At 43.7% G+C, this 25,727-nt stretch overlaps 1 protein-coding gene across 2 annotated transcripts in view; it reads left to right on the forward strand.

Annotated features, from left to right (window-relative positions):
- ZNF385B (zinc finger protein 385B) overlaps nucleotides 1-25,727 on the forward strand; it is a 782,871-nt gene that overhangs the window by 259,794 nt on the left and 497,350 nt on the right. For both annotated transcript variants that reach the window (XM_077272602.1, XM_077272601.1), the window contains one exon: nucleotides 23,362-23,664. In XM_077272602.1, the coding sequence (XP_077128717.1) occupies nucleotides 23,364-23,664 (301 nt within the window). In that variant the 5' untranslated portion in view covers nucleotides 23,362-23,363. The remainder of the gene's footprint in view (nucleotides 1-23,361; nucleotides 23,665-25,727) is intronic.

Here is a 25,727-nt window from a genome sequence, read left to right on the forward strand (position 1 = left end):
ATAACGGTGAGGTAAGAGGAAATGACAAACACAGAAATGAACCAGGTTTAGCACAGAGAGGCCCGCTTACTAATAGCAGAATAAAGAAAGGTAACTTATATGGTCAACAAAAACCCTATCAAAATCCACACTGGAAATTCAAGAACCCCCGAACCGTCTAACGGTCCGGGGGGAGAACACCAGCCCCCTAGAGCTTCCAGCAAAGATCAGGATACAGATATGGAGCAAGCTGGACAAAAATGCAAAACAAAACAAATAGCAAAAAGCAAAATAGCAGACTTAGCTGATATAACCGGAACCAGGATCAGTAGACAAGAGCACAGCAGATTAGCTCTGATAACTACGTTGCCAGGCATTGAACTGAAGGTCCAGGGAGCTTATATAGCAACACCCCTAACTAACGACCCAGGTGCGGAAAAAAGGAATGACAGAAAAACCAGAGTCAAAAAACTAGTAACCACTAGAGGGAGCCAAAAAGCAAATTCACAACAGTACCCCCCCCTTAGTGAGGGGTCACCGAACCCTCACCACGACCACCAGGGCGATCAGGATGAGCGGCATGAAAGGCACGAACTAAATCGGCCGCATGAACATCAGAGGCGACCACCCCGGAATTATCCTCCTGACCATAGCCCTTCCACTTGACCAGGTACTGAAGCCTCCGCCTGGAGAGGCGCGAATCCAAGATCTTCTCCACCACGTACTCCAACTCGCCCTCAACCAACACCGGAGCAGGCGGCTCAGCAGAAGGAACTACAGGCACAACGTACCGCCGCAACAAGGACCTATGAAATACATTGTGAATAGCAAACGACACAGGAAGATCCAGACGAAAAGATACAGGATTAAGGATTTCCAATATCTTGTAAGGACCAATGAAGCGAGGTTTAAATTTTGGAGAGGAGACCTTCATAGGAATAAAGCGAGAAGAAAGCCACACCAAATCCCCAACGCGTAGTCGGGGACCCACACCGCGGCGGCGGTTGGCAAAGCGCTGAGCCCTCTCCTGTGACAACTTCAAGTTGTCCACCACATGATTCCAGATCCGCTGCAACCTATCCACCACAGAATCCACCCCAGGACAGTCAGAAGGCTCCACATGACCCGAAGAAAAGCGAGGATGGAAACCAGAGTTGCAGAAAAAAGGCGAAACCAAGGTGGCGGAACTAGCCCGATTATTAAGGGCAAACTCAGCCAACGGCAAGAATGTCACCCAATCGTCCTGATCAGCAGAGACAAAGCACCTCAAATAAGCCTCCAAAGTCTGGTTGGTTCGCTCCGTCTGTCCATTAGTCTGAGGATGGAAAGCAGATGAAAACGACAAATCAATGCCCATCCTATTACAAAAGGATCGCCAGAACCTAGAAACGAACTGGGATCCTCTGTCTGACACAATATTCTCAGGGATGCCGTGCAAACGAACCACGTTCTGGAAAAACACAGGAACCAGATCGGAAGAGGAAGGCAGCTTAGGCAAAGGAACCAAATGGACCATCTTGGAGAAGCGATCACATATCACCCAGATGACAGACATGCCCTGAGACACCGGAAGATCAGAAATGAAATCCATGGAGATATGTGTCCAAGGTCTCTTCGGGACAGGCAAGGGCAAGAGCAAACCGCTGGCACGAGAACAGCAAGGCTTAGCTCGAGCACAAGTACCACAGGACTGCACAAATGACCGCACATCCCTTGACAAGGAAGGCCACCAAAAGGACCTGGCCACCAGATCTCTGGTGCCAAAAATTCCTGGGTGACCTGCCAACACTGAGGAATGAACCTCGGAAATGACTCTGCTGGTCCATTTATCCGGGACAAACAGTCTGTCAGGTGGACAAGACTCAGGCCTATCAGCCTGAAATCTCTGCAACACACGTCGCAGATCCGGAGAAATAGCTGACAAGATAACTCCATCCTTAAGGATACCAACAGGATCAGCAACTCCAGGAGCATCAGGCACAAAGCTCCTAGAAAGAGCATCGGCCTTCACATTCTTTGAACCAGGTAAATACGAGACAACAAAATCAAAGCGGGAGAAAAACAATGACCAGCGGGCCTGTCTCGGATTAAGGCGTTTAGCAGACTCGAGATACATCAGATTTTTGTGATCAGTCAAGACCACCACACGATGCTTAGCACCCTCGAGCCAATGACGCCACTCGTCAAATGCCCATTTCATTACCAACAACTCCCGATTGCCCACATCATAATTTCGCTCGGAAGGCGAAAATTTCCTAGAGAAAAAGGCACAAGGTTTCATAACAGAGCAACCAGGGCCTCTCTGCGACAAAACGGCCCCTGCTCCAATCTCTGAAGCATCCACCTCAACCTGAAAGGGAAGTGAGATATCGGGCTGGCACAAAACAGGCGCCGAAGTAAACCGGCGTTTTAACTCCTGGAAAGCCTCCACGGCGGCAGGAGCCCAGTTAGCTACATCGGAGCCCTTCTTGGTCATATCCGTCAAAGGTTTCACAATGCTAGAAAAATTTGCGATAAAACGACGGTAGAAGTTAGCGAAACCCAAGAACTTCTGAAGACTCTTAACTGACGAGGGCTGATGTTGTGAATTTGGATTCTGGGCTCCCCCGGTGGCCGCTTGTGGAATTGGACTTGTCATCCTCTTTCCTGTTTCACCTGTTTCCATCAGTAGTGGGTGTCGCTATTTAAGCTCATTTCTCTGGTGGTTTCTTGCCGGTCAACAATGTTATCTGATGCCTCTCAGTGCTTGTTCCTGCTTCTGACAACTACTAGATAAGTTGGACTTTTGTCCATGTTTCGTTTTGCCTATTTGTTCCAGTTCACAGCTGAAGTTTTGTTACTGTGTCTGGAAAGCTCTCGTTGATCAGGGATTGCTACTCTGGTGTTATGAGTTAATGCCAGAGTTTAAGGTAATCTCTGGATGGTGTTTTGTTAGTGTTTTTCTGCTGACCATGAAAGTATACTATCTGTCTTCTGCTATCTAGTAAGCGGACCTCAAATTTGCTAAGACTATTTTCCTGCTGCGTTTGTTGTTTCATCTGAACTCACCGTCATTATATGTGGGGGGCTACTGTCTTCTTTGGAATATTTCTCTAGAGGTGAGCCAGGTCTTATATTTCCCTCTGCTAGCTATTTAGGTCTTAGGCCAGAGCTGGGCATCTAGCAATAAATAGGAAATGCTACCTGGCTATTTCTAGTTGCGCGGCAGGCTTAGTTCATGGTCAGTATAGTTCCATCTTCCGAGAGCTTGTCCCTCTATAGGCTTGCTATGATCTCTGCCTGCAGAGATCATGACAGTTTGACCGGCCATTAAAGTGTTAAAGACCCAGGTTGAGAAAGGAGAGTTATAAGAAGTCTGCTGGAATTTTTTTTTTTTTTTTTTCCTCCAGTTTGCCTTGCTGCAGTCTTTTTTCTCTCTCTCCTCCTAATCTCTGTATGGCTCTGTGTGCACCTGACAATAATGGATCTTCAGAGTGTAACTGCGGGTTTGAATAATCTCATCACGAAAGTACAAAATTTACAAGATTTTGTGGTACATGCTCCAGTATCTGAGCCGAGAATTCCTTTGCCGGAGTTCTTCACAGGGAATAGAGCTAGCTTCCAGAATTTCCGAAATAATTGTAAGCTTTATTTGTCCCTGAAGTCTCGTTCAGCTGGAGACCCTGCTCAGCAGGTTAGGATTGTGATTTCCTTGCTCAGGGGTGACCCTCAAGATTGGGCCTTCTCATTGCCAGCAGGGGATCCTGCGTTGCGCGATGTGGATGCGTTTTTTCTGGCCTTGGGCTTGCTTTATGAGGAACCTCATTTGGAACTTCAGGCAGAAAAAACTTTGATGGCACTATCTCAGGGGCAAGACGAAGCTGAGGTTTACTGCCAAAAATTCCGTAAATGGTCTGTGCTTACTCAGTGGAATGAGTGCGCCTTGGCGGCAACTTTCAGAGAAGGTCTCTCTGATGCCGTTAAGGATGTTATGGTGGGGTTCCCTGTGCCTGCAGGTCTGAATGAGTCCATGACAATGGCTATTCAGATTGATAGGCGTCTGCGGGAGCGCAAACCGGTGCACCATCTGGCGGTGTCTATGGAAAAGACGCCAGAAAGTATGCAGTGTGATAGAATTCTGTCCAGGAGCGAGCGACAGAATTTTAGACGGAAGAATGGATTGTGCTTCTATTGTGGGGATTCTACTCATGTTATATCAGCATGCTCTAGGCGTACAAAGAAGCTTGATAAGTCTGTTTCCATTGGCACCATTCAGTCTAAGTTTATTTTGTCTGTAACCCTGATTTGCTCTTTGTCATCCATTGCCACGGACGCCTATGTTGACTCTGGCGCCGCTCTGAGTCTTATGGATTGGTCCTTTGCCAATCGTTGTGGTTTTGATTTAGAGCCTTTGGAGACTCTTATTCCTCTGAAGGGGATTGACTCCACCCCATTGGCTAATAATAAACCACAATACTGGACACAAGTAACCATGCGTATCAATCCGGATCACCAGGAGATTATTCGTTTCCTGGTGCTTTATAATTTACATGACGATTTGGTACTGGGATTGCCATGGTTGCAGTCTCACAATCCAGTCTTGGACTGGAGAGCAATGTCTGTGTTGAGCTGGGGATGTAAGGGTATTCATGGGGACTTACCTTTGGTTTCTATTTCGTCGTCCATTCCCTCTGAAGTCCCTGAGTTCCTCTCAGATTATCAAGACGTCTTTGACGAACCCAAGCTTGGGTCGTTACCTCCGCACCGTGAGTGCGATTGTGCCATAGATTTGATACCGGGTTGCAAATATCCAAAGGGTCGTTTGTTTAATCTGTCTGTGCCGGAACATGCTGCTATGCGGGAATATATAAAGGAGTCTTTGGAAAAGGGACATATTCGTCCATCTTCTTCTCCCTTGGGAGCTGGGTTTTTCTTTGTCTCAAAAAAGGACGGCTCTTTGAGACCATGTATTGATTATCGGCTTCTGAATAAGATCACTGTTAAGTACCAATACCCATTGCCATTGCTTACTGATTTGTTTGCTCGTATAGAGGGTGCTAAGTGGTTCTCTAAAATTGATCTTCGTGGGGCGTATAATTTGGTGCGGATCAGGCAGGGGGATGAGTGGAAGACCGCATTTAATACGCCCGAGGGCCACTTTGAGTATTTGGTCATGCCTTTTGGTCTTTCTAATGCCCCTTCAGTTTTCCAGTCTTTTATGCATGATATTTTCCGCGATTTTCTGGATAAATTTATGATAATATATCTGGATGATATTCTGATTTTTTCTGATGACTGGGACTCTCATGTCCAGCAGGTCAGGAGAGTTTTTCAGGTTCTGCGGTCTAATTCTTTATGTGTGAAGGGGTCTAAGTGCGTTTTTGGGGTCCAGAAAATTTCCTTTTTGGGGTATATTTTTTCTCCCTCTTCCATTGAGATGGATCCCGTCAAGGTGCAAGCTATTTGTGACTGGACTCAGCCCTCCTCTCTTAAGGGTCTTCAGAGATTTTTGGGCTTTGCCAACTTTTACCGCCGATTTATTGCTGGTTTTTCGGATGTCGTTAAACCACTGACTGATTTGACCAGACATGGCGCTGATGTTGCTAATTGGTCCCCTCATGCTGTAGAGGCCTTTCAGGAGCTTAAGCACCGTTTTGCCTCTGCCCCTGTGTTACGTCAGCCTGATGTGAATCTGCCTTTTCAGGTTGAGGTTGACGCTTCGGAGATCGGAGCTGGGGCAGTGTTGTCGCAGAAAGGTTCCGACTGCTCCGTCATTAGGCCTTGTGCCTTCTTTTCTCGCAAATTTTCGCCCGCAGAGCGGAATTATGATGTTGGGAATAGGGAGCTTTTGGCCATGAAGTGGGCGTTTGAGGAGTGGCGCCATTGGCTAGAGGGGGCTAAGCATCAGGTGGTGGTATTGACTGACCACAAAAATTTGATTTATCTTGAGACTGCCAGGCGCCTGAATCCTAGACAGGCGCGCTGGTCTTTATTTTTTTCTCGCTTTAATTTTGTGGTGTCATACCTACCGGGTTCTAAGAATGTTAAGGCAGATGCCCTTTCTAGGAGTTTTGACCCGGACTCTCCTGGTAATGCTGAACCCACAGGTATCCTTAGGGAGGGAGTAATTTTGTCGGCCGTTTCTCCTGATCTGCGGCGGTCCTTGCAAGAGTTTCAGGCGGATAGACCGGATCGTTGTCCGCCTGATAGACTGTTTGTTCCGGATGATTGGACCAGTAGAGTCATCTCTGAGGTACATTCTTCTGCATTGGCAGGTCATCCCGGAATTTTTGGTACCAGGGATTTGGTGGCAAGATCCTTCTGGTGGCCTTCCCTGTCACGAGATGTGCGAGTCTTTGTGCAGTCATGTGACATTTGTGCTCGGGCCAAGTCTTGTAGTTCTCGGGCTAGCGGACTGCTGTTGCCCTTGCCTATTCCTAAGAGGCCTTGGACACACATCTCGATGGATTTTATTTCAGATCTGCCTGTTTCCCAGAAGATGTCTGTCATCTGGGTGGTCTGTGACCGTTTCTCTAAAATGGTCCATTTGGTTCCTCTGCCCAAGTTGCCTTCTTCTTCTGAGTTGGTTCCTCTGTTTTTTCAGAATGTTGTCCGATTGCACGGTATTCCTGAGAATATTGTTTCTGACAGAGGTACCCAATTTGTGTCTAGATTTTGGCGGGCATTCTGTGCTAGGATGGGCATAGATTTGTCTTTTTCATCTGCTTTTCACCCTCAGACTAATGGCCAGACCGAGCGGACTAATCAGACCCTGGAGACATATCTGAGGTGTTTTGTCTCTGCTGACCAGGATGATTGGGTTGCTTTTTTGCCATTGGCAGAGTTCGCCCTCAATAATCGGGCCAGCTCTTCCACCTTGGTGTCCCCGTTTTTCTGTAATTCGGGGTTTCACCCTCGATTTTCCTCCGGTCAGGTGGAATCCTCGGATTGTCCTGGAGTGGATGCGGTGGTGGAGAGATTGCATCACATCTGGGGGCAGGTTATGGACAATTTGAAGTTGTCCCAGGAGAAGACTCAGCGTTTTGCCAACCGTCATCGTCGTGTTGGTTCTCGGCTTTGTGTTGGAGATTTGGTGTGGTTGTCTTCTCGTTTTGTCCCTATGAGGGTCTCTTCTCCTAAGTTTAAACCTCGGTTCATCGGCCCTTATAGAATATTGGAGATTCTTAATCCTGTTTCTTTCCGTTTGGACCTCCCTGCGTCCTTTTCCATTCATAACGTTTTTCATCGGTCGTTATTGCGCAGGTATGAGGTACCTGTTGTACCTTCAGTTGAGCCTCCTGCTCCGGTGTTGGTTGAGGGTGAGTTGGAGTACGTTGTGGAGAAAATTTTGGACTCTCGTGTTTCCAGACGGAGACTCCAGTATCTGGTCAATTGGAAGGGTTACGGCCAGGAGGATAATTCTTGGGTCAATGCATCTGATGTTCATGCTTCTGATCTTGTTCGTGCCTTCCATAGGGCTCATCCTGGTCGCCCTGGTGGATCTGGTGAGGGTTCGGTGCCCCCTCCTTGAGGGGGGGGTACTGTTGTGAATTTGGATTCTGGGCTCCCCCGGTGGCCGCTTGTGGAATTGGACTTGTCATCCTCTTTCCTGTTTCACCTGTTTCCATCAGTAGTGGGTGTCGCTATATAAGCTCATTTCTCTGGTGGTTTCTTGCCGGTCAACAATGTTATCTGATGCCTCTCAGTGCTTGTTCCTGCTTCTGACAACTACTAGATAAGTTGGACTTTTGTCCATGTTTCGTTTTGCCTATTTGTTCCAGTTCACAGCTGAAGTTTTGTTACTGTGTCTGGAAAGCTCTCGTTGATCAGGGATTGCTACTCTGGTGTTATGAGTTAATGCCAGAGTTTAAGGTAATCTCTGGATGGTGTTTTGTTAGTGTTTTTCTGCTGACCATGAAAGTATACTATCTGTCTTCTGCTATCTAGTAAGCGGACCTCAAATTTGCTAAGACTATTTTCCTGCTGCGTTTGTTGTTTCATCTGAACTCACCGTCATTATATGTGGGGGGCTACTGTCTTCTTTGGAATATTTCTCTAGAGGTGAGCCAGGTCTTATATTTCCCTCTGCTAGCTATTTAGGTCTTAGGCCAGAGCTGGGCATCTAGCAATAAATAGGAAATGCTACCTGGCTATTTCTAGTTGCGCGGCAGGCTTAGTTCATGGTCAGTATAGTTCCATCTTCCGAGAGCTTGTCCCTCTATAGGCTTGCTATGATCTCTGCCTGCAGAGATCATGACAGGCTGAGTCCAATCAAGAATAGCTCGGACCTTGACTGGGTCCATCTCCACAGCAGAAGGGGAAAAAATGAACCCCAAAAAGGGAACCTTCTGTACACCAAAGAGACACTTTGAGCCCTTGACAAACAAAGAATTTTCACGCAAAATTTTAAAGACCAACCTGACCTGCTCCACATGCGAGTCCCAATTATCAGAAAAAACCAAAATATCATCCAGATAAACTATCAAAAATTTATCCAGATACTTCCGGAAAATGTCATGCATAAAGGACTGAAAAACTGAAGGCGCATTGGAGAGCCCAAAAGGCATCACCAAGTACTCAAAATGACCTTCGGGCGTATTGAATGCGGTTTTCCATTCATCACCTTGCTTAATGCGCACAAGGTTGTACGCACCACGAAGGTCTATCTTGGTGAACCACTTGGCACCTTTAATCCGGGCAAACAAGTCAGACAACAGCGGCAAAGGATACTGAAATTTGACAGTGATCTTATTTAAAAGCCGATAATCAATACAAGGCCTCAAAGATCCGTCCTTTTTAGCCACAAAAAAGAATCCTGCCCCAAGAGGGGAAGAAGAAGGACGAATATGTCCTTTCTCCAGAGACTCCTTGATATACGAACGCATAGCGGTATGTTCAGGTACCGACAGATTAAACAGTCTTCCCTTAGGAAATTTACTGCCTGGGATCAAATCTATTGCACAGTCACAGTCCCTATGAGGAGGCAATGCACTGGACCTGGACTCGCTAAAGACATCCTGATAATCAGACAAATACTCCGGAACTTCCGAAGGCGTAGAAGAAGCAATAGACACAGGCAGGGAATCCCCATGAATACCACGACAGCCCCAACTTGACACTGACATAGCCTTCCAGTCCAGGACGGGATTATGGGTCTGTAACCATGGCAGCCCTAAAACAACCAAATCATGCATTTTATGTAAAACAAGAAAACGTATCACCTCGCGGTGTTCAGGAGTCATGCACATGGTAACCTGTGTCCAATACTGCGGTTTATTTGCTGCCAATGGCGTAGCATCAATACCCCTAAGAGGAATAGGATTTTCTAATGGTTCAAGAATAAAACCACAGTGCTTAGCAAATGACAGATCCATAAGACTCAGGGCAGCACCTGAATCTACAAACGCCATGACAGGATAAGATGACAGTGAGCAAATCAAAGTTACAGACAGAATAAATTTAGGTTGCAGATTACCAACGGTGACCGGACTAACAACCTTAGCTATACGTTTAGAGCATGCTGAGATAACATGTGTAGAATCACCACAGTAGTAACACAAGCCATTCCGGCGTCTATGAATTTTCCGCTCATTTCTAGACAGGATTCTATCACATTGCATTAAATCAGGTGTCTGTTCAGACAACACCATGAGGGAATTTGCGGTTTTTCTATCACATTGCACCGAATTAGGTGTCTGTTCAGAGAACACCATGAGGGAATTTGCGGTTTTGCGCTCCCGCAACCGCCGGTCAATTTGAATAGCCAGTGCCATAGTATCATTCAGACCTGTGGGAATGGGAAAACCCACCATAACATTCTTAATGGCATCAGAAAGGCCATTTCTAAAATTAGCGGCCAGTGCACACTCGTTCCAATGTGTCAGCACGGACCATTTCCGAAATTTTTGGCAGTACACTTCAGCCTCGTCCTGCCCCTGAGACATAGCCAGCAAGGCCTTTTCTGCCTGAATCTCAAGATTGGGTTCCTCATAAAGTAAACCGAGCGCCAGAAAAAACGCATCAATATCGGCCAATGCCGGATCTCCAGGCGCCAGCGAAAAAGCCCAATCTTGAGGGTCGCCCCGTAAGAACGAAATAACAATTTTTACTTGCTGAGCGGAGTCTCCAGATGAACAGGGTCTCAGGGACAAAAACAATTTGCAATTATTCATGAAATTCCTAAACTTAAACCTGTCTCCGGAAAACAGTTCAGGAATCGGTATCTTAGGTTCTGACCTAGGACTTCTGATAACATAGTCTTGTAAGCCCTGCACACGAGTAGCCAGCTGGTCCACACTTGTAATCAAGGTCTGGACATTCATGTCTGCAGCAAGCTTAAGCCACTCTGAGGTAAAGGGGAAGAAGAAAAAAAAAATGAGAGAGGAAAAAAAAAAACTCAGAATCTTCTTTCTTGTAATCCCTCTTTTGCAATGCATTACACATATAATACTGGCCTGGCAAACTGTTATGACCCCAATGGCGAGGGTCTCAGAGGAACGTGGAAGTCTGCAAGATACAAAAATCCAGCTCATAGGGCAGTGGTAACTGGGTTGACCATATATCTACTCCTAACGCCAACACTAGAAGTAGCCGGGGATCATTCCTACGTTGATTCTAGATGACACGCGCCAGCCGGAGAATCTAACTACCCCTAGTAGAAGAAAACAAAGACCTCTCTTGCCTCCAGAGAAAGGGACCCCAAAGCAGGATAGAAGCCCCCCACAAATAATAACGGTGAGGTAAGAGGAAATGACAAACACAGAAATGAACCAGGTTTAGCACAGAGAGGCCCGCTTACTAATAGCAGAATAAAGAAAGGTAACTTATATGGTCAACAAAAACCCTATCAAAATCCACACTGGAAATTCAAGAACCCCCGAACCGTCTAACGGTCCGGGGGGAGAACACCAGCCCCCTAGAGCTTCCAGCAAAGATCAGGATACAGATATGGAACAAGCTGGACAAAAATGCAAAACAAAACAAATAGCAAAAAGCAAAATAGCAGACTTAGCTGATATAACCGGAACCAGGATCAGTAGACAAGAGCACAGCAGATTAGCTCTGATAACTACGTTGCCAGGCATTGAACTGAAGGTCCAGGGAGCTTATATAGCAACACCCCTAACTAACGACCCAAGTGCGGAAAAAAGGAATGACAGAAAAACCAGAGTCAAAAAACTAGTAACCACTAGAGGGAGCCAAAAAGCAAATTCACAACATGTCCCCTGTGGACCCTGCATCCACCACATTCACCCAGTGTGCCGTGATGGACACATAACGTCCCTGGCCATGCCTACTGGTCCATGCATCTGTAGTCAGGTGCACCTTTGTACTCACAGATTGCATGAGTGCATGGACGATGCGCTGTTTAACATGCTGGTGCAGGGGTGGGATGGCTTTTCTGGAAAAAAAGTGTCGACTGGGTAGCTCGTATCGTGGTTCAGCGTACTCCATCAGGGCTTTGAAAGCTTCGCTTTCAACTAACCGGTAGGGCATCATCTCTAACGAGATTAGTCTAGCTATGTGGGCATTAAACCCTGTGTACGCGGATGCGAGGATAAGTACTTCCTTTTTCTAACCAGAGTCTCATGTAGTGTGAGCTGGACTGGAGAGCTGGAGATCGTGGAACTTTCGGGTGTGCCGGTGGACATGGCAGACTGAGAGACGGTTGGAGACGGTATTGTTTCCGCCGGTGCCCTAGATGCAATATTTCCTCCTACAAAACTGGTGATTCCCTGACCCTGACTGCTTTTGGCTGGCAAAGAAACCTGCACAGATACTGCCGGTGGTGCGGAAAATGGTGGCCTTACAGTGACGGAAGGGATGTTGCGTTGCTGACTAGCTTCATTGGCCGAGGGTGCTACAACCTTAAGGGACGTTTGGTAGTTAGTCCAGGCTTGAAAATGCATGGTGGTTAAGTGTCTATGCATGCAACTAGTACTGAGACTTTTCAGATTCTGACCTCTGCTTAAGCTAGTTGAACATTTTTGACAGATGACTTTGCGCTGATCAATTGGATGTTGTTTAAAAAAATGCCAGACTGCACTCTTCCTAGCATCGGATCCCTTTTCAGGGATTGCAGACTGAGCTTTAACCGGATGGCCACGCTGTCCTCCAACAGGTTTTGGCTTTGACACGCGTTTTGGGCCAGATACGGGCCCGGCAGATGGAACCTGTTGCGATGTTGATGCCTGCTGCGGCCCCTAGTCCACCTCCGCTTCTGAACTACTGCCGCCTGCACCCTGTTCCCCCAATGGCTGCCAATCGGGGTCAACAACTGGGTCATCTATTACCTCCTCTTCGAGCTCGTGTGCAACTTCGTCTGTGTCACTGTGTCGGTCGGTGGTATAGCGTTCGTGGCGGGGCAACATAGTCTCATCAGGGTCTGATTGTGGATCAGTACCCTGAGAGGGCAATGTGGTGGTCTGAGTCAAAGGAGCAGCATAGTACTCTGGCTGTGGCTGTGCATCAGTGCACTCCATGTCAGAATCTACTTGTAATGGGCATGGCCTGTTAAGTGTTTCACTTTCTAAGCCAGGGACGGTATGTGTAAAGAGCTCCATGGAGTAACCCGTTGTGTCGCCTGCTGCATCCTTCTCTCTTGTTGTAGTTTTTGCTGAAGAGGACAAGGAAGCGACTTGTCCCTGACCGTGAACATCCACAAGCGACGCGCTGCTTTTACATTTACCAGTTTCAGAAGAGGAGGCAAAAGAGCTAGAGGCTGAGTCTGCAATGTAAGCCAAAACTTGCTGTCGCTGCTCCGCCTTTAAAAGCGGTTTTCGTACTCCCAGAAAAGAGAGCGTTCGAGGCCTTGTGTAGCCAGACGACGAAACTGGCTCCACAGCTCCAGACTTAGGTGGAATATTTTTATCCCCACGACCACCTGATGCTCCACTACCACTACCATCATTACCAGCTGACAATGAACGCCCACGGCCACGACGACCTCTTGCACCAGACTTCCTCATTGTTTTAAAAACTTAACCAAAGTAACTTTATTTGTTGCTGTCAAACAACTTACACGGTGAGCTATAACTTCAGTATGATTTCAATATCCCTTAACAGGTTGGTGAGACCACAAGGAAAATCAGGCACAATGTTACACACTCTGTTTTCTGTGGCACCAAATCACAGAGATGCCACACACGCAGGACTGTCACTCAAGCACAAATGTCAATATTAATCTCCCACTGTTTTATTTTTTTTTTCTTTTTCAGGGAGACTTTAGAAACCAAATAATAAAAAATAAATAGGCTTTCTATGGCCCACTGAGTGAGAGATGGCACACACAGGAGTCAGGAGTGGCACACAAGCAGAAAGGGCAATATTAAACTCCCACTGTTTTATTTTTTTTTCTTTTTCAGGGAGACTTTAGAAACCAAATAATAAAAAATAAATAGGCTTTATATGGCCCACTGAGTGAGAGATGGCACACACAGGAGTCAGGAGTGGCACACAAGCAGAAAGGGCAATATTAATCTCCCACTGTTTTATTTTTTTTTTATTTTTCAGGGAGACTTTAGAAACCAAATAATAAAAAATAAATAGGCTTTCTATGGCCCACTGAGTGAGAGATGGCACACACAGGAGTCAGGAGTGGCACACAAGCAGAAAGGGCAATATTAATCTCCCACTGTTTTATTTTTTTTTTATTTTTCAGGGAGACTTTAGAAACCAAATAATAAAAAATAAATAGGCTTTCTATGGCCCACTGAGTGAGAGATGGCACACACAGGAGTCAGGAGTGGCACACAAGCAGAAAGGGCAATATTAATCTCCCACTGTGTTATTTTTTTTTTTCTTTTTCAGGGAGACTTTAGAAACCAAATAATAAAAAATAAATAGGCTTTCTATGGCCCACTGAGTGAGAGATGGCACACACAGGAGTCAGGAGTGGCACACAAGCAGAAACGGCAATATTAATCTCCCACTGTTTTCTTTTTTTTTCTTTTTCAGGGAGACTTTAGAAACCAAATAATAAAAAATAAATAGGCTTTCTATGGCCCACTGAGTGAGAGATGGCACACACAGGAGTCAGGAGTGGCACACAAGCCCTGACTGAGGCCAATATTTTTCTCCCACTGATTGATGTAGTGATTTTTTTTCAGGTAGATTTTAGAACCCAAATCAAGCAAAAAAATTAATAGGCTTTCTATGGCCCACTGAGTGAGAGATGGCACACACAGGAGTCAGGACTGTCACTCAAGCACAAATGTCAATATTAATCTCCCACTGTTTTATTTTTTTTTTCTTTTTCAGGGAGACTTTAGAAACCAAATAATAAAAAATAAATAGGCTTTCTATGGCCCACTGAGTGAGAGATGGCACACACAGGAGTCAGGAGTGGCACACAAGCAGAAAGGGCAATATTAATCTCCCACTGTTTTCTTTTTTTTTTCTTTTTCAGGGAGACTTTAGAAACCAAATAATAAAAAATAAATAGGCTTTCTATGGCCCACTGAGTGAGAGATGGCACACACAGGAGTCAGGAGTGGCACACAAGCAGAAAGGGCAATATTAATCTCCCACTGTTTTATTTTTTTTTCTTTTTCAGGGAGACTTTAGAAACCAAATAATAAAAAATAAATAGGCTTTCTATGGCCCACTGAGTGAGAGATGGCACACACAGGAGTCAGGAGTGGCACACAAGCAGAAAGGGCAATATTAATCTCCCACTGTTTTATTTTTTTTTTATTTTTCAGGGAGACTTTAGAAACCAAATAATAAAAAATAAATAGGCTTTCTTTGGCCCACTGAGTGAGAGATGGCACACACAGGAGTCAGGAGTGGCACACAAGCCCTGACTGAGGCCAATATTTTTCTCCCACTGATTGATGTAGTGATTTTTTTTTCAGGTAGATTTTAGAACCCAAATCAAGCAAAAAAATTAATAGGCTTTCTATGGCCCACTGAGTGAGAGATGGCACACACAGGAGTCAGGAGTGGCACACAAGCCCTGACTGAGGCCAATATTTTTCTCCCACTGATTGATGTAGTGTTTTTTTTTCAGGTAGATTTTAGAACCCAAATCAAGCAAAAAAATTAATAGGCTTTCTATGGCCCACTGAGTGAGAGATGGCACACACAGGAGTCAGGAGTGGCACACAAGCCCTGACTGAGGCCAATATTTTTCTCCCACTGATTGATGTAGTGTTTTTTTTTTCAGGTAGATTTTAGAACCCAAATCAAGCAAAAAAATTAATAGGCTTTCTATGGCCCACTGAGTGAGAGATGGCACACACAGGAGTCAGGAGTGGCACACAAGCCCTGACTGAGGCCAATATTTTTCTCCCACTGATTGATGTAGTGATTTTTTTTCAGGTAGATTTTAGAACCCAAATCAAGCAAAAAAATTAATAGGCTTTCTATGGCCCACTGAGTGAGAGATGGCACACACAGGAGTCAGGAGTGGCACACAAGCCCTGACTGAGGCCAATATTTTTCTCCCACTGATTGGTTCCTTGGTGGTATTCCCTCTTCATACATGCCCCCCACCTCCCCGGGCAATATGATTGACTTGTTCGAAAGTCTTGTCTTAAAAGACATAGAAGCCTTAATGTACAAACAAGCTCCCCTTAATTTAACTCAAGAGGAGACTAAGGCTCTGAAAGAGATGGCAGGATGGACTGATGTCATCTTCCGTCCCGCCGATAAAGGCGGTAAAATCGTCCTGTTACCTAGAGAGGTTTATGTAGCTGAAGCTGAACGGCAATTATCTGACAAATCGATTTATACCAAATTACAGAGCGACCCCACTGTTAGATTCAAGGGAGAGTTGTGCACTTTTCTTAGGAAGGCAGTGGAAAATGGAGTCATCCCACAAAGGAAGGCCGAAAAACTGCTTCCCAATTTTCCGATTAGACCTCATTGGTACTACCTCCCTAAAATCCACAAATCTCTCACAGCTCCCTCTGGGAGACCTATTGTGGCAGGTATTGGGTCTTTAACGGAGCCCCTATCTCAATATATTGATTGGCTCCTACGCCCTCTCCTGGTCGATGTCCCATCATATATCAAGGACACGAATTCTTTTTTGAATCAAATACAGGGTTTTGAATGGCGGCCGGGGTTCTCCCTGGCGTCCATCGATGTGGTCAGTCTATATACCAACATCCCCCAGAGACTTGGTGTAGACACTATAAAACGCATTTTGCGTACTACTGACAAAAGTCCAGAGTACATTGATTTTGTATGTGGAGGTTTAGATTTCATACTTACACACAATGCCTTCTTTTTTGCGGATGATTGGTATAGACAGACCACTGGGACTGCCATGGGGACCCCGGTCGCATGCACGTTTGCAAACCTGTATATGGCTGTCTTCGAAGAAGACTATCTCTATTCGGGCAATAACAGGTTCTTGAGACACATTCAATTTTTTGTGAGATTTGTGGATGACCTTTTTGTAGTGTGGGATGGCACAGAAACTGAATTTGAGTCATTTGTCACCTATCTCAATAATTGTAATACTATGGGCTTGTCATTCACCTACAATTTTGGAGGTTCTAGTCTTGATTTTTTAGACGTCTCAGTTGAGGTGTCAGTTGATGGCCTAAAGACTTCTGTTTTTAGGAAACCAACTGCGGTTAATTCCTTTTTACATTATAATAGTTTCCATCCCTACCACACTAAAAGGTCACTGCCATATAGTCAGCTAGTAAGAACCCGACGTACCAACAATACTCAGAAGGGTTACAGAAAACAATCCAAAGAGCTTCTTACCAGATTTCGAGAAAGGGGGTACCCGGAGGAGGTATTGGAGTCAGCGGTGAGTCGTGCCGAAACCGGGATTACACATCCACGCACCGAGGCTCCTGCCGGTTCCGAGCAGCGATTCACCTTTTGTTTCCAATATAGCCCACTAGATCGGGAGAATAGATCTGTGATTCGTAAACACTGGCACATTCTTGAGAGAGACAGGGAACTTACGGGTAAAACCACAGGAGGCCCATTAGTCTCTACTAGACGAGGTACTCGTCTGAGAGACACCTTGGTACATAGTTGGTTAACCAATAATCATGTCACTTGGCTAGAACGGTCTGTTCCTAAAGGCAATTTTCGGTGCGGCCACTGCCGACATTGCCGGTCCCATATTGTAGGTCAGACTATCAGTATTGGCCCCATCACGCATGTTGTACAGCAATTTATCTCTTGCAAGACAGATTATGTGGTATATGTTTTGTTCTGTCCTTGCAAGAGATTTTATATTGGCAAAACCATCCGCAAATTATACATACGTTTTAGAGAACACCTTAAATCGGTCTCGTCAGGGAAAGGTGTCCCCAGACTGATGCAACATGTGAGAGAGAGCCATGGAGGGAATCCTGAAGTGTTAACCTTTGCAGGGGTGGAAAGAGTTTCACTCCCAGCACAGGGAGGTGATCTCCACAGATTATTACTACGCACAGAGGCCAGATGGATTATGCGAACACGAGCCACTGGCCCAGCTGGGATGAACGACAGAATAGACATGTCCATTTTTCTTTGAGGCATTTGTGATATTAGGATGCATTAACTATTTGGGTGTTCTTTTTCTAGTTCCGTTCACTGTGTATTGGACCAATACATTTATTCAAATTTCTGCATGTTTTCCTTCCCTTGACAGATTTTTTTGAGATGTTTGAGCGTGACATTAAGAAGAATAACAACGTTCAAAAATGACGCCGCATGTAGCGTCTTTGTGATTTATCACATATGATGCGAGAGACTTTGACCTCGGGAATAAATCCTTACTTTTCTAGACAGTTTTATATATATATCTATGTGCTTTAAGATATGTTTTTACTTGTTTTTAATAACACTGTGCACTTTTTGTGGTCAGGGGGGAAGTCGACACAGGTGGGGGTTAATTGTACTCACCTATGTATACTGGCGTCATTTCCTTTCTGACTTAGACCCGTTGAAGCGCTATTACTGAGCGCGAAACGGCCGTTGTCTCGTCCGTCGCACTCCTGCACTTTGTTCCTCCTTCCCCCGTGCCGTGAAGACTGTTTTGTATGAAGCAATAAAGAATTACTGAACTGCAAGATTGGTGAGTGCTTTGGCGTTTCTCTGCACCTGTTTCTGTGATGGATCTCATTTTCCCACGCTAGCACCTCCGGTCTTTGCCGCATGTTCTGACACCTCCTGACATACTCCACGCTGCTGCATTTGTACGCTCAGTGGAGCTGTGCTGCTCTAGTTTTCTTCATTATCATTATATATATATATATATATATATATATATATATATATATAAAATAGAAAAAGAAGGCAGCACTCCAAGTCCTTTTCAGGGACTTGGAGTGCTGCCTTCTTTTTCTATTTTTGCATACATGTTGGGTAGATGAATGGACTATTCTATCCAGGAGGCTAAGCACCCACCGGTGAGCATTGTGCTGTTCCTTTTTTCACTATATATATATATATATATATATATATATATATATATATATTTCATTGAAAAAAAAACATAAATACAAAATATAATTGAAAAAAAAACACAAAAATCAAAATGTTAAAAAAATACCTTTCTAATAAAATGGTATAGTGGCTCAGTGGTTAGCACTGTTGCTTTGCAGTGCTGGGGTCCTGAGTTCAAATCCAAGTAAGGACATCCGCTAGTAGTTTGTATCTACTCCCTGTATATGTTTGAGTTTCCTCCTTGTTCTCTGGTTTCCCACACTCCAAAGACATCCTGATAGGGAATTTAGATTGTGAGCCCCAATGGGGACAGTGATGATAATGTCTGTAAAGCGCTGCAGAATATAATAGTGCTATATAAGCAATACAAAATAATAATAATAAAAAAAATATTTAATCAGTAGCTCATGTACTGATTACACATTCCCTTTAGATGAAAATCATCTGAAAATTAGATAGGTTCCATGGAGAAAAATTCCTCTGTGTCTGTAAAACACAGTAATTCAAGTCCTCATCAACTCGTTTCAGAACATTAAACTAAAGAAGTGCTGATTACCCTTTCTTTTATTTTCCATTACTGGGGTTATTGACAGTGAACCTTTGGGATTTCACACTACATTTGTGAATTCAGTGCTAGTCCTTCACATCTACAATATTGCTTATTACCGTTAAATCATGACATGCACATGTCAATCTTTTATTGGTTTCAAGTGTAGGTAATGAAAGGTTTTTAACAGGAACTAATTTAGCACTGGGTAATATATTAACGAGCTCTTAGTAATCAATTAACTATTATACAACCATTCTAATAATATAAAGAATACTAGAAGAGGAGTTTAAAATATTACCGCCTGTGTATGGTCTGCATTATACTCTATATGGTTCCTCTGTTTATTTTGTGCTTACAAAAATTTGATTGTTTTGTGGAAATACTTTGGGGGTAGCCTGAATTTATTTTTTTAAACTTCATTAAACAAAAGAGTACAGCAGAAAAAAAAAGAAAACTACTCACCTCTCCCTGTTCCCCCGCTGCAAAATCGGCGCCCGCTGCGCTCAGACGTCAGAGCTCAGACGCACAGGGAGAATGATGGAGGAGAGAGCTGACGACGCCTTGTTTCATCATTGATTTGAGCTATATCTGTATCCAGATGCAGGTGAAAGTATAATTCCAGGCAGGGGGAAGGCCGGTACTGGCCTCAGGTCCCATAGAGGTTGCGAGATCTTCCGCTATTAGCAGTCCACCACTGATTGCAGCATATATTACATGAAACATTGTGTGTAAATAGCTCATGTACACTTATTATTGGCAGGTGCACACCACTTTTAGCTTTTGTAGTCTGTATTTGCAAATAGCGATTAGCCTGAAACTACTCTAAAGCCTCCAATTTCCCTGAAAAACCATGTGTGACACTATTCTATTTTCCTCATGCACTAATCTTCTCCACAGTTGTCCTGTCACATACTATCTGTACAGTTTATTCAGTATTTTATGGCTTTCGCTCCCTATTTGTATTGCTAAGTTGTAGGTAATAGGTTTGTGCCCAACTGTTGATGGTGCTCTGAAGTAAGACATTCGTCTCAACTATATCCAAAAAATAGCAAGTCAAATAAGTATATGAGATTTATTAATGTCCAAAAACTCACAAACAAAAGAAACGGTACCCTCTGGATCACAGCTGGTAAACAAAACAGTCTATAAATTGGTCCAGTTGCCAAGGGTGACCGCACCCCTGTATTACGCTGTGGGGTGCCAGGAGTTCCCTCCGCTGGGCTCTGTGTTCTCTCACACAGGCTGAGCTTTTGCAGAACTGTCTGCTCTACATCATGCAAACTCCTCACTGACACAGCCAAACCCTTCCTGTAGGGTTATTTCTAAATTGGAAACTGTGACCATGGGCCACTTGTAAGATCCGGCCTGGAGGAAATGGACTGAACCCACTACCTTCCTGCAGTCCATTTCAAAAATAGAAACCCATAACGGGTTTTCCTGAACAATGCCTTGGCCAAACAACTTGACCAGGTTCATGCTTACTTTTATTTTGCCTTGTGACTCACAGGCATCCTGCTGTGACCACAAGGCACCCCAGCAGATCTAATACGCTTCTGAATGCATCCTGGGGGACACATAGCGACCCTCGTAAATAACACCAGTTGCTGCCTCACACTATGTAAGTGAAGGGTTCTTGGTGCTCCGTGCCATAATCTGCCCCCACAGTTACCATTCTGTGCACCTCCCATTATGTTGATTGACAGTGCTCACTTTGGAGCTCTGTTTGGATTGAATTCTCAGCCTTGTATGTTATGTTACCCATGTTTCATTCTGAAACGCTGTGGTGTTTTGGACAAAACACGCTTTAACCCCTTAACAACTGTCAATACGCCTTTTAATGGCGGTAGTTAAGGGTACTTAAACCACGGCGCTGTGGAAAAAGTGTATAGCACCCCCCCAGAGCTGCCGAGGGTAGCCGAAACCCCAGAGAACATGATTCAGGTCGGTTTTTACCGATCCCCGGGTTGCAATCGCCGTTATTAACCATGATTGGAGTTATGGTTAGGGTTGGGATTAGGGTTAGGGGTGTGTTGGGGTTAATGTTGTGATTAGGATTATGTTAGGGTTGGAATTAGGGTTAGGGGTGTGTTAAGATTAGGGTTGGCATTAGAAATGGGGTTTTTCCACTGTTTAGGTACATCAGGGGTCTCCAAACGCGACATGGTGCCACCATTGATTCCAGAAAATTTTGCGATCAAAAAGTCAAATTGTACTCCCTCCCTTCTGAGCTCTGCCATAAGGGGCATCAGCGTACACAGGACTAATTGGACGACAACTTTTTGGGTTCAATTTCTCATTTACCCTTGTGAAAATAAAAAAATTGCAGGCTATAAAAATAATTTTTTGTGGAAAAAAAATGATTTTTTATTTTCACGGCTCTGCATTCAAAGTACTCACCACACATCTAGATAAGTTCTTTCAGAGGTCTAGTTCCAAAATGTTGTCACTTGTGGGGGGTTTCTACTTTTTAGGCACATCAGGGGCTCTCCAAATGCGACATGGCGTCCAATCTCAATTCCAGACAATTCTGTATTGAAAAAGTCAAACGGCGCTCCTTCTCTTCCAAGCTCTGCCGTGCGCCCAAACAGTGGTTTATCCCATATACGGGGCATCGGCGTATTTAGGAGAAATTTTCTCTTTTTATACTTGTGAAAATAAGACAAATTGGTTCTAAAGTAAAGTAGCGGCAACAGCGGCGCTAACTAGTTTAACTAGTTAAATGCCGCTGTCAAGCGCTGCACTTAACTAGCGCTTCCAGCCATCAGGCCGGAAATGAGCGCATCGCTGACCCCCGTCACGTGATCGGCGGTCAGCGATGCGTCGGCATGACAACCAGAGGTCTAATAAAGACCTCTATGGTTGTTGATGCCGGATTGCTGTGAGTGCCACCCTGTGGTCAGCGCTCATAGCAATGCAGCAATTCTACTACATAGGAGCGAACTGCACAATCGCTCCTATATAGCAGAGCCGATCAGGCTATGCCAGCTTCTAGCCTCCCATGGAGGCTATTGAAGCATGGCAAAGGTAAAAAAATAAAAATATGAAAAAAAATAATAAAAATACAAGTTTAAATCACCCCCGTTTTGCCCCATTCAGAATAAAACAATAAAAAAATCAAATATACACATATTTGGTATCGCCACATTCAGAATCGCTCGATCTATCAATAAAAAATGGTTTTACCTGTTCGCTAAACAGCGCAGCGAGAAAAAAATTCTAAAAGCCAGAATTACTTTTTTTGGTAGCCGCGACATTGCATTAAAATGCAATAGCGGGCTACCAAAAGAACGTATCTGCACCAAAACGGTATCACTAAAAACCCCAGCTCGGCACGCAAAAAATTAGCCCTCACCCGACCCCAGATCACAAAAAATGGAAACGCTACGGGTATCGGAAAATTGTGCAATTTTTTTTTTTAAGCAAAGTTTGGAATTTTTTTTACCACTTAGACAAAAAATAACCTAGACATCTTGGTGTCTATGAACTCATAATCCATAATCAAAAAGAACCTAGCACTCAACTTGTTGCCTTTAGCGTGAGTTTTATTGTAGTGGTACAAATTAAACGTTTCGGTCCCACACTTGGACCTTCGTCAGTAACTACATGTGAAACATAACAAAATGTGACAATGAAAATCATAACAAAAATAGAAATATTTTACAAAAAAAGAAGTATATACATAAATGCTGAGGATAATATTTTGGCATAATTCACAACAATGGTCAAGTGTATACTGGAGACATATGCTAGAGGGACGTCTTGAGTATCCAGGATAGATATGAACTCATAATGACCTGGAGAATCATAATGGCTGGCAGTTTTAGTACTTAGTGAACCTATCAAAAAGTACAAGCAAAAAACAAGTGTGGGATTGCACTTTTTTTTGCAATTTCGCCGCACTTGGAATTTGTTTCCTGTTTTCTAGTACATGACATGCAAAAACTAATGATGTCGTTCAAAAGTACAACTTGTCCCACAAAAAATAAGCTCTAACATGGCCATATTGATGGAAAAATAAAAACGTTATGGCTCTGGGAAGGAGGGGAGTGATAAAGGAAAACGCAAAACTGAAAAAAGCTGGGGTCATGCAGGGGTTAAGGTACAAATCGACTCTGTCATTAAGGGGTTAAACCTATCAATCATGCAGAGTCGCGGATGGTGAATCTATGTATCTATCTATCTATCTATCTATCTATCTATCTATCTATCTATCTATCTATCTATCTATCTATCTATCATCTATCCCATATCTATCTCCTATCTATCTAATATCTATCTCTATCTTTCTGTCTGTCTATCTAGCTATCTATATTATGTAAATAAATGTCATCAAATAAATAGGTATATATACAAAACCTACACTTCATTGTTTTCTTTATTCATCATTTTGCTATTCATTTGTTTAAAAAAACTGTGTTTTCATTAAAGAAATCAATGTTTTAATTTTGCAGGTATGAAGCGGTCATTGAGTCCTGATTGCGGGCAAGAAAATGGAAGGATGAGTGCGGCAATGTTTTTACGGTGCTTTGAGGAAAAAGTGACTTGGACAGACAGGACGGACTGCCCATTCTCTAGTGAAAAGAAAAAGATCTTATATTCGTTATGTGAAGTGTGCAACATTCAGCTGAACTCTGCAGCCCAGGCACAGATTCATTACAATGGAAAGTCCCATCTAAAAAGAGTAAAACAGCTAAACAATGGAAAACTACCAACAAACACATCGTCTGGATCTTTACTGGTCAGCACCACTGGAGGTAGGAGAAATACATTAATACTTATATAAGAAATGCCTTGTAACATTTTTAGTGCAGAAGCATTTGGTAAAATTAATTTAAAGTGAAATGTATTTACTATGACTAATGTATTTCTGAAATATCATGTAATTACTATTTATGTATAACATGTATAGATGTCAGGTTGTACCTTCACATGTGTGATCTATTCTACATGTAAAACAGGCGTTTGATGTATTCTTGTTTGTATACTGTGTTCGATTTGCTAAATTTAAAGGGTGTTCCCACAAAAAAGTACATTTTAATTTAATCACTAGGTCTTAAAATAAAAATAAGTTCAACAATTGGATGTATTTAAAAAAAAAAATGTTCCTATGCTGAGATAATCTTATAAACTTGCCCCTGTGTAATTTCAGTGTCTGACTGTACAGGAACATGAAATAAACAAAAAAAGTTGCACTCTGTAGTGCTAAAGCATGTCAATGTGAAATATATGAACTATGAATAGCAATATGGCTTCTGGATACTAGGAAAAAATGAGACACGTAGCACATGGCCAATTCATGCATGCCCATCAACCAACGACAAGGTGGTCTCAAAACTAATGGGTCCTAATGTGTCTAATGTGAATACCTCTCTAAATTCGTTGTTTATTGTATATGGAGGTATCTGCTTCTAGTTGGCACCTGTTCACATTAATTTGGAAGTGCCAGTCAGTCTTTTTGTGATTGTACAAGGAATATGGTCTGATCATACCAGATCTCCTTAGCAGGGAAGGATACAAAAGAGAGTATACAAACATTACAGCACGGGATCTGTTGTGAATTCCGTTCTTGGGCTCCCTCCGGTGGTTGTAAATGGCACTTTTGTGAATTCTGCCCTTGGGCTCCTTCTGGTGGTTTTGAGTGGAACTGCTGCTCCTTGGGTTTAGCATTAGCAGCTGCTTCCACTGATCGTCTCTCCTGGCTCTGCTATTTAGCCTGGCTCTAGTCTTCAGCCAGTGCCAGCTGTCAATGTTTCTTGGTTGGATTCAGATCTCTCCTTGGATTTCTCTGATGGCCTGTCCATTTCAGCAAAGATAAGTCCTTGCTTGTTCTTTTGGTTGTCCATTTGCTGTGGACTTAATTCTCAGCTCATGTTATATTTTTTCTTGTCCAGCTTGTCAGTATGATATTTTCAGCTTAGCTGGAAGCTCTGGGGAAGCAGATTTGCCCTCCACACCGTGAGTCGGTGTGGAGATTATTTTTGTAAACTCTGTGTGAACTTTTAGTTTTTAATACTGACCGCACATTATCCTTTCCTGTTCTGTCTATCTAGATTAGTAGTGGCCTCCTTTGCTAAAATCTGTTTTCATTTCTGTGTATGTCATTTCCCTCTCCACTCACAGTCAATATTTGTGGGGGGGGCTATCTTTTCTTTTGGGGATTTTCTCTGAGGCAACATAGCTTTCTGTTTAAATCTTTAGGGGTAGTTAGTTCTCAGGCTGTGACGAGGTGTCTAGGGAGTGACAGGAACATACCACGGCTACTTCTAGTGTTGGTGTTAGGATCAGGAACTGCGGTCAGTACAGATACCACCTCCTCAGAGCTCGTCCCATGTTGCTCCTTAACCACCAGGTCATAACAGGGATCACAGCTGATTCTTTATGCAAGGTAAAACAAGTTTTTAACTAGGCAGGAAAATGTTTTTCTTAACAAAAAACAGCAACTGTGATCCCATGCTGTAATATCTGTATAGTATTTTACTTCCTCCCCAGCCCAGGAGATGTGGTATGATCAGACCATGTTCCTGTACAGTCAGACACCAAAATTACATAGGGCAAGTTTATAAGATTATCTCAGCACAGGAACATTTTTTTTAACAAATCCAAGTACAGAATTTATTTTTATTCTAAGATCTACTAATTAAAATGTACTGTGTTCGTGAGACAACTCCTTTAAGTCTCATTCTGATGTCTGTGTAGCATGACGCGAGTAGTGTCCATGTTGACCAGTCCGGTCTTCTGCCAGAAGTCAGCATCCACTTATAAGCCCATGAGGCTGTCGAGTTTGGGTCAAGAGCCCCAGGGACAGTCTATGCATCAC

The sequence above is a fragment of the Ranitomeya variabilis genome, chromosome 7 (assembly GCF_051348905.1).
Source record: "Ranitomeya variabilis isolate aRanVar5 chromosome 7, aRanVar5.hap1, whole genome shotgun sequence".
In the NCBI taxonomy this organism is placed as follows: domain Eukaryota; kingdom Metazoa; phylum Chordata; class Amphibia; order Anura; family Dendrobatidae; genus Ranitomeya; species Ranitomeya variabilis.